We start from the raw sequence: 16,219 nt of genomic DNA, 5'->3' as shown, positions 1-16,219 counted from the left end.
GTAAAGGGATCACTATTGTAGTACTGGGGGTGGGGGGTAAAAATTGTAGAGGGAGATCAAGAGTTGACTATAGTAAGCAGTTTCTAAAGGATATAGGCTGCAGTGGTTATTTGGAGATGAAGAGGGTTGCACAGGGTAGAGTAGAGTGGAGAGCTGCATCAAACCAGTCTTTGGACTGAAGCCACAACAAGTAGTATCACGCTTTCAAAAAAATTAAACTGTTGTGAACCAATTAGTTGGATTTTGACAGTGAGAAATGTTTGTTGCTTAGGTAATTTTCCAAAAGCTGCTTGACTGAATACACAAAACTCTGATGGCATAATGTAAAATTACAGGGTATCAATTTAAGTACAGGTAATGATTTGTTGAAAGGACAGGTCAGATTATCTAGCAGTCAGTTTAATTATACTATTCACCTACCAGCCTGTGGGTACTCATTCATTGCATATGGAGATGTTACAGTCACTGATGTATACCTACGATCAACTGCTCCGTAGTTCATGAAGAAGAAGAAGAAGAAGAAGAAGACACACGGGACTGTAAATCTCTATACAAGTGGACAAATGCTTGTTTTGTATAGTATTTGGATTGTTGCTTAGTTACTCAGTGGAAAATATTTGAGTATATATATGTCATATTTTTCCATGTTTAGGGTTCTGTACCTCAGTCTGTATAAATGGAACACTTTTAGGATGACTTTTTTTTGTCTGTCTGTCTCTCCGTCCGTTGATTTGATCGTTAAAAACTGCTTTCCTCAGGTATGGTAGATTTACCAAGTTGAAATTTATGTTACATACTAAGGTGTATGGTCCCTTTGCAGTGTAAAAAATTTGAAGCTTCCAAGTCATTGCTGTCAAAAGATACAGCCATTTGTGTCACATGTTTTGATACTCGCAAACTTGTTCATCAAGTATAAAACTTTTCATGCGTGTTTTGTCTAAAGCTGTTAAATATTTTGAGAAAATTAAATTTGTACAGAAGGTTCAGAGTGAGAGTCCTGCTCACTCCTGCCCAGTTTTTGTTGAAGACTACAACTTGTAATATCATCCTTATTTTTGTCTGTGATTAAAATTTTCAGATATATGAAGTGTGCTGTTGTAAAATTATTATAGCATTCCTTTCTGTTTGTTTGTAATTCACAGGAAAGACTTAGAAATTGGGAGACAAGGGAACGCCGTAAATTCAAGGAACGTGAAAAAGAAAAAGAAAGGGAAAGGTTAAAGGAAGAAGAAAGAGAAAGAGAAGCAAAGAAGCTCAAAGAATTTTTGGAAGATTATGATGATGAAAGAGATGATGCTAGGTTTTATAAGTATGTATTACCTTGTTTGGATTCACAAATAAATGTGTGTTACTGTTCATATTTGTTTATAATTTATTTAATACTTTGTAATGACACAGAAATATGCTGCAAGAATTTTGCTGATAAGAAACTCACCTTAACACAGTTATCATTGTTTTCTATAGGGGTCGTGAACTCCAGAGGCGACTTGCAGAGAGGGAAAAAGAAATAGAAATGGATGGTAGAGATCGCCAGAAGGAGCAGGAGGAACTAGAGGACATTAAATTAAAAATATTCTCTGAAGAACATGAAGACCCAACTGCAGAATTTGAAAGGGTATTGAGAGGTTCCATTTGAGTGATTAGATATAAGTAAATGCCTTCAAAATGTACTCATGAAAAATGGTACTACACTCCAATACCCACCTCAAACCTTATTGTCTCGGTGCAGGACTGATACCTTGGTGCTTTGTCTTACTGAAGATGTACGCCACTCAGTTGTCTATGGAATGATAGTTTTCCTTGAAATTGAGGTATTCACTGTATATTTTTGTCTTACAGTAGGTTCATGTATCATTCACCACCCAGAAAGAACATCAGACCTATCAATGGCTCAGTTTCGTCTATAATGGAAAACCTCTGTCACCAACTTGAGGGGTGCTCTGTTGGGGATGTATTATCATTGCCATGTACTAAAATGTATAATGAGTCAGTCCATTTGACCTTTTTCAATACTTCATGTGTCCATGTTGTGCATTGAGTTGAGGTACAAGTGTGGGATGAACCTAACCTAACCTAACCTAACCTAACCTAACGGTGAGATGGTGGTTGTGGATGACACCTCTACTCCTTGTTGTCACTGTCCAGTGTCAGGGTGTATAAGAACTGGGAAATCCGGGAAAAACCCGGGAATTTTTTCATGTGGATGAAAGCCAGGAAAAACCTGCGAATTTTTCAGAATTCTGGGAATTTTTCATTGTTTTAGCTTCCAGTTAAATTTTTGTAATTTTGACTGGTAAGAATTAATTCTCTAGCCAAGAATGTTACTGTATCCTGCTACTGGAGAATGATACTGCAGCTGTAGCAATAAAATATAAAACGAGGAAAAAAATAATACTACTTTAGTGGCAAAGGAAATGCGCCATTTACAACAACAAAACACCAAGCACGCACAAGCGTCTGCAAATAGCAAAACTGTGTCAAAGACCTTAGGGTGAAGATAGGTAATACTTCATAACAATAAACTGCTTTCTATGAGCTTGACATCAAAACTGTTTACATAGGTTCATTTGACCAATTGCCAGCAGGCTCATGCAGATGTGCAGTTGACTCGTGTATGAGCAATACCTTCTCCCGCTTCTTGCTACTTGAAGTGTGGCTGTTGGCTGTATTGGCAGTAGCAGCAAGCAGCCAGATGCTAATGAGAAAATTTTTTCTCGCTTGCCCTAGCTGCCAGATTTGCGCATGCGCAGAGTTGTCTGGGTTCTAGTGGGGAGGGGGTTAGTCTCCAACTGACTCCTGTTTGCGTTAAGTGATTTTGCTTTTTCCTCTTTGTGTACAGCTCCCACGTCAAATGAAAACAAAACAATTTCTGCAGCTAGGAGCTGTCAAGTGAATTATAATACATTCACATAATCATGTAGGGCAAAAATATATTACTAGTTTCAGTTTTCTGATTTTATTTTATTTCCAAGTCATTAGCAGTCAAGCATTATCGCCTTGCAGAACAATGAAATTGTTTTTGACAGTATGCTAAAGAAATTTGGCTTTATTAATTTTTCCCCTGAGGCAGTCAATTTATTTGAAACAAAGTGTTTTGTTCAACAGTATTGGCTAGTTCCAACTATTCGCTGAATTTCAAGTGCACATTTTGATCTTCTGCTGTGTATGTCATTATGCCATAATAAAGAACCAAGTATGAGATAGTATAGTACTGGTACTCCAAGAAAATTTACATCCCAAAAACCACACTGAAAAGCTTCATATCAGACGGGACCTATTTCATTGTGAATCTGGAAGAAACCAATGTGCACTTCAAGCCAAATTATGCATTTGAGTATGGTTAAGAAATTCCGATGCTCTTACAGTATCCTCCGATGTCCTGTTTCTTTTGTGGTGTAATGTAAGCTCTCTTAATGCTTTATACATACGAATATGCGGACTTCCTATACCACTGCAGCTGCGCACGTGCATTAATGCCTGTTTTCTGGTGCTCTCTGGCAACTACTGAATCAAACCTATTTCTAACAGTCTCGAGATAGTATTGCGAACGATGGTTTGAAAAGTGTTACTTTCAAAGTAAATTTCTTTTTGCGCAAGATGAATTATGTTACGTGTGAGAAAGTTGGATGAATTTCTTAAATCACGGAGCATTTAAAACTGAACACTTTGAGGACCAGCCACTTCGAGGCCAGAGGAACAGACATTTATGTCATTATTTTAAATTTACTGGCACATTTGTGTGATGTATCTTAAAGTATAACACACGCAAAAAAAGATCAATATTACATGTGAAAGCTTAGCTTCTCTTGTAGCTTATTAATCTTAGAGACCAATACTATATGAGAAAGCTTAGCTTTTCTTGTAGCTATACTATGTATGAGGTGCTATCCAAAATTTTCGGGACTGGTGCTGCCATCTATTGAAAACCTTACCTTCTGACTAATGGTCACCATCACCCTTGAAGTAGTTCCCATCTGCATGTACACACCGGTCCCAGTGCTTCTGTTGCTGGGCAAACTTTTCTGGAAGTCCGGTTCTTTGAGGGTGTTTATCACCGCCAGCGATGCTTCTTGAATCCTCCCTAGAGTGTCGAACAGACGGCCTTTTAACTTGAGTTTCAGTTTTGGGAACATCGCGAAGTCGCAAGGTGCCAAATCTGGCAAGTACAGTGGGTGGGGTACAACTGCCATGTTGTTTTTTGCCAAAAAGGTCCTGGTGAGCAAGGACGTGTGGCACGTCGCGTTGTCGTGATGCGGCAGCCGATTCTTTTGATGCGAAAGTTCAGGCCGTCATCGCCGCACGTTTTCACAGAGCCATTGTAAAATGTCGCAGTAGTATATGGAATTCACTGTTGGGACGAATTCTTTTTGCACAATTCCCTTTTTATCAAAGATCATTCTCTTCACGTTGCTCTTCACCTGTCTCGCTTTTTTGGGTCTTGGAGAGCCCAGGCTCTTTCACTGGGTTGATTGTTGCTTTGTCTCTGGGTCATAACCGTAAATCCAGCTCTCATTGCCAGTGATAACCTGTGACAAGAAGACAGAATTTGATAAACATGCGCTATTTGGTTCGTGGATCCATCATGAAATAACCACACAACAAACACAGAGTATTACAGAAAACACTGTGGACATGCAACACGTCCTCCCAGCTGAATGCCACACTGCGCACTGACTCATCTCACCACCTAGCAGTGCAAAGATCAACTACTCCTACTTTGCAGATGTTGGCACCAGTCCCGAAAATTTTGGATTCCTCCTCGTGTATTAATGTAAAACATTAACTTTTCCTCTTTGTGTGTTCTCGGTACGTAACAGTGATCTTGCTATTGGCTGACTATAACACGTGTCCTATGCTCTGAATATCTGCTTTCATTGGCTGGCGAGATCACATGGCATGAGATATGACTGGCTTACATAAGGACATCGCAATCTCTGTTTCAATGCTCCGGAAACTAATGTGCTGTATTTGGTGCAATTGGAATTAATACGGAAATATGCAGTGTATATTTTGCTGCACATCAAATGTCGTACCAAAACTTCTTGCCTTTTTTTTTGTTTTCTCTTTTTTGTTTTTTTTTCCCCATCTCCATAAAAAATCTTTCCAAAACTTCTCTTTCCCAGTTTTTCTTTCTTTTTTTCCAGTAAGTTCTAAACCAGTTCTTAACCATTCAAAGGATTGATAATTTTTACAGTTCCAAAGGAAAAATCTACAGGAAACCTACAGTCACTTTGCATGGAAAAAGTGTATTTTCGCCGGGGAAAAGTATACTTTTTAATCGGGATATCTGGGAAAAATCAGGAATTTTTTTTCCTTGTTTGCGTGTACATCCTGAGTGTTGAATTGACGGTTAATTTGATGGAGTGTGACACATCTGATCTCTGTTAAAATCTGTGGTAGTCAACAGAAATGCCCATGGTAACATGTTTTGCTGTTGACTTGATTGACTCTGGCAGTTGCAGTTTTTGTGAAATTGATGTAAAGTGGAACGCGAAAAGCTCAGTGCTGATATGATCTTGCCGATAGAGTACCCATGCCAGGCATACAACCTAAGATGAAATCCACTGATAAAGCATGCTGTCTGTCTTGCACCTGACTGTCACTAACAATATATTAGTCTTATGGCATAACAAATGTTACATTTGTCATTATGAAAGATTTACTCTTTCCAATAAAGCGACTGCTATTAAATAAGTTTTTGAAGAATGCATTTAGTCTGTTACATTTTCTTGTCAACTTCATTAGTTGTGATGTCACACAATAATGAACTAAAAAATTAGGTAAGACTTCAGAAAACTTTAACACAATGATGTTTTTATGTATAAATAATTCTTCTAAACTCTTGCTCATGCATGCAAAAACTATGTTAAAATTAACTGAAGATCTTTTATGATCGTGAGTTATTTTGCATGAGTAAATCTTATGCAAAAGAGAGTTTTTGAAAAGAGGAGAGGTAGCATAGAAAGGTTCTGAGGAAAATATGTGAAGCAAGTCACAAAATACTGGAGTATCCTCAAAATCTATATAATAATGTTTCCTTATTGGTTGCAGTCAGAGACTGAACAAGCTGGTGCACTTTCTTAATCTTTTTGCTGCTACAGACACGCTCTATGCATTCCATGCTGAGAGTTGCTTTTGTTATAGCTGTACTGCTTGCCAAATGCTGGTGCGAATGCCGAAAGATGGCTATCCAGCCAATACAAAATACATGTTTTGTCCGATTTTTCGAAAACCATTAGGTGAAAAAAATTGGTGTTAGCCCATCTTACAGTCTGATAACTTCACTCGATAAAGAACCAAACTTCTTGCCATTATCTGTTATACTGCACTTTGTCAAATTAAATAAAACATTGCATGCAATTTTAGAGTGTTTGTAGAGGTAGAAACATATTGGGGAAACTTTGCATATGATTGATTTTAATTCATACATTGCAGTGAATAAAACGTAGATAATATATCCAAATTTCATTTGAAGTTGAGAGCAGAATGATGTCTCATTTTGTTCTCGAGGTATTGGATTTTATATCAATAATATTAGGAAAAGGATAGATTGCTACTCATCGTGAAGGCAATCCATTGAGTTGCAGGTAGGCACAGCAAAAAGACAGTTGAACATTGTAACTTTCAGTCTAAGTCCTCTTCCCCCCCCCCCCCCCCCCCCCCCCCCCACACACACACACACACACACTCGACCTGTGCCACTGGCAGTTCCAACCAGAAATCCAGTGAGTAAGACTATCCTTTTCCTAATATTGTTGATATTCCAATGTGGAGTTTCCGGTGTGTGGGTTTTATATCAGACAAAGTCACGCACAACGTGCTTATTCACATCCTTGCATATTGCGAATAATGTGGGCGTAACAATTGTTGTACCTCATAAACAATTAAAAGATAGCGGAATTAGGTTTTTTGCAAATGATAGTACCCAGTGAGGTGCACATGTTGTATGACAAATGCTCAAAACTTTTTTATTCACCGACTTGTGGAAGTAACTCATCCACACCAGTGAAAAGTCAGTAGATCAAGATGCTTACAGAATTCCATAGCACTGTAGGAAAACGCAAGCAGTGCACGTATATGCTGCCACGGCACCTGCGGAACAGCGTAGCAGGATTGTATGTCAACAGCAACAAGAGAGTTAATACACAAGTCTTAGTCTTAAAATGCGTGGAGCCTAGATTTCACATTTTGAAATTGATGTTCATACTTAATAGATAATTTTGCTAGGAATCTGGGAAATTTGTTACTTTATGTCTATGAAAAACAGCTGAAAGATGGATTTCCAAATACAGAACAAATGCTTTACAATCAACTCTTGAGATAGTGCATCGAAGGAGACTAGAAAACAAAAATGACATTGGAGGAAAGATAGGGCAATTCATTCAATTCATTAAGAACTTGATCCATAATATTTGCTCTCATTGTAAATAGTTCTCCCTCTCACCTTCTCACACCCCCAACACCCACTCCCTACTCCCCTGCACTCCCACCCTCCCCTGTCCGCACACATCTCTCTTTTTTCATTTTTCACTAGTAAGACTCCAAATTTTGTACCCAATGCATGTTTGACAGGGTCTCTCTTCAGCAACACCTTAGCTGAACGTTTGCCATAACACCATACCATCATTTCATCAATTGAGAATCCTGAGTGAAATATACCAAATTTGCCTAATTCCTTCCACAATATTTCGAAACACAACCTCAATTTGTGTATCTTTGCACTTCTGTCTTTGTCATTCAAGCAAATTAATTTCTTTATTTGCTGAAATCTATGTATTGTTATGGAGCTGAAGACTAAGGAAACACCAACATCTGGGGCCTGTCCCCAGTACACACTCTCATGGGGAAATTTATGAGACCCACTCAGTAGTTGTATGCCAGTAAGGGATTTTAATTCTTCTTTGTTTAGAAGATTTTGCTTTGTTGTATAATAGTGTTCACTGGTTTCCCAGAAAACAATTCCTCAAACACCTAGGACTGTCTTATTTGCTAGACATTGTGCTTACATGGTTCCTGGTTCATTGGTGTTTGCATATGTTGGTTCACATTTATACCACTTTCTACTACTTTTTCTTGTACCACCACCACCACCACCACCTACTACTACTACTACTACTACTACTACTTTTTTTTAAATTTAAGTAATGCACCATTTTCTGCTCCCTTGTTGCGTTTTTATGTAGATTCTGGGGGTAAACTGATATCATTAGCTTCATCCCTGGGCCATTCAATGCCAAGTGAGCTAATTTCAGAAAAATTTCCCACATGACCATCACGGATTTTGTTGACATTTTTTGTGAACATTCGCACATGTTCCCAATAGACGTTTGTAAAGTTTCACGATCACTAATTCAATGTTTCAGTAGATATAATCATCGTTTGACCCCATAGTGCAGCCATCAGCAGTGGACCCGTGAGTGTTAGGCACCTTCGAGGCATATTAGTGATAATATTTTCTTAAAATTACAAAACTAGACTACTTTGTACAACTTTTTCCACTCTCTTAAATGGAATAATAATTTAAAAATTCCTGAGCTATTTTCATATAAATAATTTGAAGCAGAATTGGGTAAAAAGATACATGCTCAAAAAAATGTAGGTTTAGCTTTTTATATCTCTGGAATTAACTGTAGGATAAACCAGGAACCTTGCACATCATAACTTACCAATACAAGGACTTGGGACATAAAATTTCATTCTCCTACTGCTTTCCAGTAGTTGACAAATTGAGTGCAAAGTTGACAAATTATCTAAAAACGCCAGAAGTGGCCATGTGTCCCACTTGTTTTTAAGAGTGCTGAAAATGCTTTTAGAGATGTTTCATAAGGAAGACCGCGTCGTAAACCACCTAAAAACTAGATTGAGTTTCACATTGTAAGCATGTAAGAAACTAAGAATGACGACAGGGTGGAGCTGCGTTGAAATTGGGCCCAGATTGGTATTCAGATTAAACCTGACATCTTTTATTATGCTCTATATTGTTTAGAACTCTTTCTGGAAGATAAAATCAAAAGTCCTGGTGACCAAGAAAGGTGCTCATCTGGCCAGCAGTATACTTTTCCTCATGATGCTCTATAGCAAATTAATGAAAATCATAAAAAATTCAAATAGCTTGTAGTAAACAAGAGCTTAGGATCCTAAAATAGATCTCTTCTAACTTTGGCGTCTGAACTTATAGATGTGTATCAACAGGTTTGGGATTCTGTGTAAAGAGATAGTTATCAGTCTTGGGAACTTGAAGTAAATAAATCTACCCATGGCTGCTGCTGCACAGCTATCAGGCATGGCCTCTAGGGCATTGGGATGCTGGTTTTCTCACTTTAAAAGGACCAACAGTGGTTAACCATCAATGGACCATAGCAACACATTTATATAATTTTTCATCATTTCAGTAATGTTCCACACAAACCACAGACTGTGCTAACACAGAGTATGCTACACTTTAAACTGGAATTAAACTAGCACATCAGTAGCATTACACATTTAAAAGACATAGTAATAATTCTCTATAACATGAATTCATTCCAAAAAGTGTTAGAAAGACTGTTGTAAACGTCACCAAAATTTTCACAATGTGACAATGATGTAAAACCGGAAGGCTACTTACACTGAGGTGACAAAACTAGCATCAGTGCATTTGTACACAATTAATGCCAACTGTTAATCTGGATGGTAAATTGGCTGGAAAGTTATTTATTGTGCTGTGAGAAATTGGAGGTGTTGCGCTCCCTACAATTCTTTCTCACATGTGTGAACTTGCAAGGGCAATAAGGAGTATTTCCATCACAGCAAGCAAAAGGGAGAAACTACAACTATGATATGAGCAATACTGTTGGCCAATAACTGGTCAAAATAAATTGCTTTTACTTGATTCCTGGTCTGCATATAAAAAAATCATACTCCATTAGAGCAAACTACCCCTCTTGAAAAAGTGTGTGGCATTGCAGTTCATACCACCTGGAACCACTGGACAAATTCAGCCTCTGGATGTTTGTATTTCCTGTGCCTATGAAATATATTCACACACTATCTGCAGCTATGCCTTAAAGGATAGCCAGTTTCACGGTAAGCTCTATGAAAGGCTGTTTCGCATTTGGTTGCATGCTATCACATTCCATCAGTTGTCACCGCCCTGTTACACCAATATGTTTCTGTATGCATTCTTTAAGAGATGATAGCTAGCTGAATGTCCAATTTGTGAAGTGTAATATATAAGTCCCTTAGAAGGTTGATATCTGCATCTCCCGGATACTTATTTTCTGTTGCCCCTCTGATGGAGATAGTGAATTGTTAGCAGCTAATCTTTTTCTTGTCATAATTGTTAACACAGCACTTTCAAATGAGGCTTGTTAAAGACAAACGTGCAGTCTCGCACTCACGGGGTTCCTTGTTAGTCCAGAACACCTTTATTCTTGCAAGTGGTATGATATGTCACTGCTATTCAGTAAGCATTTGTATCATGTCATGTAGTTTATTTAAATGTGTGGTATTTTGTTAATGAAATTATCCATTTTTTTGCACTAACCACTTTTTAGGTGTACTTTATTGCATCCAAGCCACTCAGCTGCTTTTCAGCAATGTATGATCATAATACATTTTAACTCTTAACACAAATATGTCTGTCTCATTTAATTTTAATTTTATTTGTTGCCTAAACATCTGAAAATGGCTACACAAACTGTGCTGTTGTGAAAAGGCAAAATAAAGAGGTTGTCTATTCTAAGTTATGACTGCAAGTGTTGCAGTCATTAAATTAACTTATTTATTTTGGTGATGAAACTGAACGTATTAACAAAGTATTTTTACAATTTTGCTCTCTTTTTTTCCCCCTGACCTTGTTTGTTCAGTGTACATCTCACACTATGAGTGAATGCTATCTACTTTAGCATATAGTGAGAGGGGGCGTTGGAGATTGCGGAAAAGGTTTATTTGATTTTTGTTGCATGTATGTTGCAAAGATACAACAGTTTGCGGGCACGCAGTTGAATGTTATATTTGGTAGTTTATTCAACTTCATCTTCTTTCTCAGCTTCCTTCCAACACTTTCCTTTTTTTAAAGACTTGTGTTGTTCCTTTTCTTGTACCTGTTGTTGTCTGACTTTGTTCTCTAATTGACACTGTTCTGTGCAGATTTTTACACACTGTAGTGCATACATCAGAACCAGGGAGAACAGAAATGGTTATCCATTTGTTTAAGAGTTCATTTTGCTACTTGTGATGAAAATAACTTGAATCATAAATTGAATCATTTAATCATCTCTCCCTGACAAATATATTTTCATTTTAGATGAAACGTGAACGAGAAGAAGAGTACAAGCCAAAGATCCTAATCAATGTGAATCTCGAGAATAGTAAACAGAGAGAACGTGAAAGAGAGAAAGAGAGAGACCATGAGAAAGAGAGAGAAAGGGAAAGGGAAAGGGAACGAGAACGTGAAAGTCAGAGAGAAGTTGAAACTGAGGAAGAAGAAAGGCATATCACCAATGAAGCAAGTATAGAGTCAGCACCTCCAGAACCATCACCACCTCCACCAGAACCAGAAGTAAGGTCTGTAGAAGAAAGTGACGATGCAGGAGATCGTGACCGTGATTATGAAGAGAGGGTCACAAACTATGCAAGTCCTGAACCACCTGAACCACCCGCACCTGTGGAAGAAGAAAGCCAAATGTCTGTAATATCTAGTGGAGCAGAGGATAAAGCTGGTAAGTTGTACTGAACTTGAGTAAGTTGTACTGAACTTGATGTTGTATTTCAACTTTAACAGCTTCTGTAATTTGTGTCCTTAGATGTGTAATTAGGAGAACATTAACATGCTTTTAGGCTTGTACATTGCAAGGTCAATGTTCACTACTTCTGTCAGACGTATTCAGCATTTCTTAACCCTTTGCTAACATACTTTAACATATTTGTGTATGATGGTTGTGCTGAAATTTTTTTGACACAAGTTGATGGATGCTAAAGATGAACTCCTGATAAATTTCCAAAGTCTACTTTGCTTTTAATTATACTAACATAAAATGCCATTTTAGTCTCTAAACCCATTGTTTCGATTGAACTTTAATATAATGTATTTTTACTGGTTTCAGCTTCTTTGAAAGTGTGGCACTCTCCACAACAGCAGACAGCAGCACCTCCAAACAAGAAGAAAAAACTTGACGTGAAAGAAGTATTCAATACTGATGATGATGATGATAGTAATTTGGGGTCTGGAAAGAAGAGAAAGTTGGTGCCATTGGGTTAGTTGCTTTTATCCGGTTTAGAAAGATAAAGAAGTGATTACCTCATAAATGTTATAACCCTAATTTTTTGTTTGCAAATCAAACTTAAATTTCAAGAAAAACACAATTTTCAGCCAATTTTTCAGAACAAATATATAGGTTACTATAAATGGTTAATTTGCTGTCAGAGTTAAATGTTTTCCAAAGTATTATGTGTACAAAAATGATTGATGCATAAATAGAACTCTAAGATTACCAACTGTGCATTGCACCCAACAGTTGGCATGATGAGTGCAGTACTGTGACAAAATGATGACAGAGTTATAAAAGAGGTTTAACCCTTTCCACTCCAATGTCGAGTGCCACTCGACATCGCGAAATTTGTTTTCCGCTCCGATGGCAAGCCTCATTCGACACGACTTTTCAAAGCTCTAAGACGTATTTTGGGTCTACTAGGCATTATTACTGCAGTGTGCTGCCATCTAGGAGAACTAGTGTTAACTTGGTGTCGAACAGTAGCAGCTGTGTTAGTCAAAGTTTGTAATTATTACGTTCAAGTCCACGTGCTCGAAATGGCTAGTTCTTCACGTACAGTCCTTTCTGAGGAAGAGATTTTAGATCTTTTAGAGCAATCTCTAAGTGAAAACGAGAGTGAAAATGATTTTGATTATGATAGTGATTCATTTCAAAACAATTTGAGTGACAATGACGAAGAAAACAGTGGCAATGTGCATGTTTCTAGTAATTCAGCAGAGGATTCGTGGCGAATGTGGAGCGACACTGACACTGACTTCACAGATTTTCCTTTTGACGAATCAAAGTGTGGTTTTATAACAGAAAGTAGTTCTGTTCCATCATTGCCCGTCGGATTCTTTCAGTTAATTTTTACAGATAACCTATTTCAACAAATAGCAGATGAAACGAATAGGTATGCTACATCAAAAATATGTAAAGTGACACCACTTCCACAACATTCTGCATGGTTTGACTGGAGAAATGTTACCTCGGAAGAAATGAAATGCTTCCATGGTGTGCTACTGAATATGGCATTACAAAAGTGTAAGAACTTGCAGGACTTCTTTTTTCAAGAGAATGGTTACAAGCATCCAACTTCTTTCCAGACTGTTTTAGTCGCCGACGATTTATTCAAATTTTCTGGGCACTTCGTGTTTCTAATCCGACAGTGCTACACATGTCAACAGTCAGGTTCAGTAACGTCTGAGTAAAGTGACAAATGTACTGAATTGCTTGTCTGGCACGTTTCTCGAAATTTATCGACCATATCAGTATTTAGCTGCTGATGAATCTACAGTATCGTTCAAGGGTCATGTATTATTCAAAATGTACAATCCTCGAAAACCAACAACATGGGGACTCAGACTTTATGTAATTTCGGATTCATCAAATGGTTATATCTGCAGTTTGATACCCTATTTTGGCGCTGTAACAACTGAGTCATTGGTTTGTCCACACTTGAATTTTTCTGAGAGAATAGTTCTTCAGCTGCTAGCTAATATCAGAAATGCTACAGGGCAATCAGGGTATAATTTGTACACTGGCCGTTTTTATACAAGTGTTGCATTAGCTGATGAGCTGTTGAAACAGAACATGCATCTCACAGGAACGATTCAGGCCAATCGCAAAAACCTTCCAGCTGCAATCAAGAAAGGAGCTCTGCGTCTAAGGAAGCACGAAATAAAATGCCTCCGCAACAACAAAATGATGGTTCTGGCATGGAAAGATAAACGAACAGTTCTCGTGCTTTCTACAAAAGCCAATAACTCAGTGTCACTTATAGAAAGAAGAAACAGAAAGGAAAGGGAAAAAATAAAGAAACCAAATGTGATTATTGATTATACTTCAAAGATGGGCGGAGTTGATCGATCTGATCATTTTATTTCCAGTTACGGTTTTCTAATGACAAGTTTCAAGTGGTGGCGAAAACTATACTTCTGGCTGTTGGAGATAGGACTTGTAAACAGCTATTTACTATACAAGAACAACTGTGAGAAAAACAACTTGACAATACCGTCTCACAAAGCATTCCGAAAAAGTGTTATAAGAGGATTAGTTGCCAAAGAAAGAACTCGAGGACAGAAACGAGGACGTTGTTCAACTTCTGATGATGAGGAACGCTTGAATGGAAAGTTGCACATTATAAACAAGCTTCCTGGGAACAAGCGTAAGGATTGTGCAGCGTGCTCAGACAGAAAAAAGAAAGGTGGCAGGCGTGAAACTGTGTATTACTATGAAACATGCTCACGAAACCCAGCTCTCCACCCTGAAGAGTGTTTCAAAAAATACTACACAATGGAAAGTTTTGTACTGCAAAAGCTTACGTAAATATATGAATGAAAGCACATATTTTGTTTTAATGTATACCCCAATTTTTGGCCAGTGGCTACATTGTTTCCAGAAACAGATCCGCGCAAATCTCTGCAGTGCACTGCCGCCCAGGCGGCGGCAATTTTAATAAGAGCGTGCGGAGCCGCCCTGTGTCTGCCTTACGGAGTGCAAAGGGTTAATGTATTGAAATATGTGAGATGTTTATCTGTTACGACAGTGCAGTGAATGGTCCAAGGACAAGAAGTGCAATATCGAGCAGATGTAAACACGAAGGACATTGTGGTTAAGTGGTCACAGTGTAGGACTGCCAAGAGGGCATGTCATGTTCAAACCTCCATAGTGCCAATATTTTTTTTTTTTTTTTACCCCGCTGTTTGCTGTATTCGAATTTGTCCCTGTGTCATGGTGTAATGTCTGTTTGCAATAGCGAGGTTGAAAGAAGGGACCTATAACGATAGCTGATTCTGCATAACTAGTCTATTAGCAGTTGAAAGGAAGTGACTTTCGAATGGGAAGCACAAACTTTTGATGACAAGGCGACAAGTCAACTGAATCCTTCACTGGAAAACGTGTTGTCATACTCAGCATTAGTGACAGTATGTGTGTCATATGACAGGAATCTTTTGTCAGTGCACCTAATTTGTACACCTATAAGTGAATGAGAAATTTCTCCTTGCCCGCTTTAGGTATTAGTATGAATGTGAATGTGCTCACTTCCAAGGAAATGATGAAAACATAATAGTTTGTCACATAAGCTGAAACAAATGAACGCAACAGTTTTACAAATACACAGTTTCTCTGTGGTCTGTCAGAACATATGTTTTTAACACATTTGAAGTTTTGGCTCTTGAATTCCTTTGTTGTAACATAGTTCACATTCATTTATTTGTTATTTTCATTTCTGTAAGATGTCTATGTGGTACCTCATCTGCTCTCGCTATTATTTGAAACAGAAACGTATGACTCATAACCAGTGTATATTATGACAACTGCCATGACTACAGAAAGAGAACAGACATTTCAGTGAGTGGACGGACATCTCACAGTGTCGTGAAAAAATTAAAATTAAAAAGAACATGTCCGCTTCGTAGTCCAACACTGTGACCACTTAACCATGACACCACAGCTGTTCATTTACATTCAGTATTGCACCTGTTAATCTTGGACTGTTCACTGTTTCTATTTTGCTCTTTTTTCACAGTTCAGTACACCTTCTTCATATTTTTGTGCTTGATCTGTGTTCAGGTTTTGACGGGCTATCCACTGGGCTGTCTTACCACTAAATCTGGCAGGAGTGCGATGGGGAGTTTCCCTTGCCAGAGCTATTGGCAACATCTCAAGGAATCCTGATACACCCTTAGTAGAACATTGTCTGGATCAGTTTGAAATACAAAGTACAATTGTTTGTTATTACAGGAAACGGGGAAAAGGCTATTTAGCTCACCAGTGCATTGGAATGATTCAAAGTATAATTTTGTGACTGGACTCTCATTCAAACTGTAGCTGATATTTGAAGGTTACGACAAGGCTGTCCTTCATCAACTATAACCAGAGACTGATTGCCCATTGCCCACATAATGTCAAGACAAGTGACAGAACACAATGAGCCTGGTAAACAAATAGCTAGCAGTGAGCTTAACATACATGTCTAACAA

The 16,219-nt window shown here is 38.0% G+C and overlaps 1 protein-coding gene across 3 annotated transcripts in view; it reads left to right on the top strand.

The window, feature by feature from the left end:
- The window catches only part of LOC126263730 (RNA-binding protein 25), a 212,324-nt gene that overhangs the window by 163,404 nt on the left and 32,701 nt on the right, over window positions 1-16,219 (top strand). For all 3 annotated transcript variants that reach the window (XM_049960890.1, XM_049960891.1, XM_049960892.1), the window contains 4 exons: window positions 1,143-1,309; window positions 1,465-1,615; window positions 11,288-11,702; window positions 12,087-12,236. In XM_049960890.1, the coding sequence (XP_049816847.1) occupies window positions 1,143-1,309; window positions 1,465-1,615; window positions 11,288-11,702; window positions 12,087-12,236 (883 nt within the window). The remainder of the gene's footprint in view (window positions 1-1,142; window positions 1,310-1,464; window positions 1,616-11,287; window positions 11,703-12,086; window positions 12,237-16,219) is intronic.

This window comes from Schistocerca nitens, chromosome 6 (genome assembly GCF_023898315.1).
Source record: "Schistocerca nitens isolate TAMUIC-IGC-003100 chromosome 6, iqSchNite1.1, whole genome shotgun sequence".
NCBI classification, from domain to species: Eukaryota; Metazoa; Arthropoda; class Insecta; order Orthoptera; family Acrididae; genus Schistocerca; species Schistocerca nitens.
This window is presented reverse-complemented; position numbering and strand designations above follow the sequence as displayed.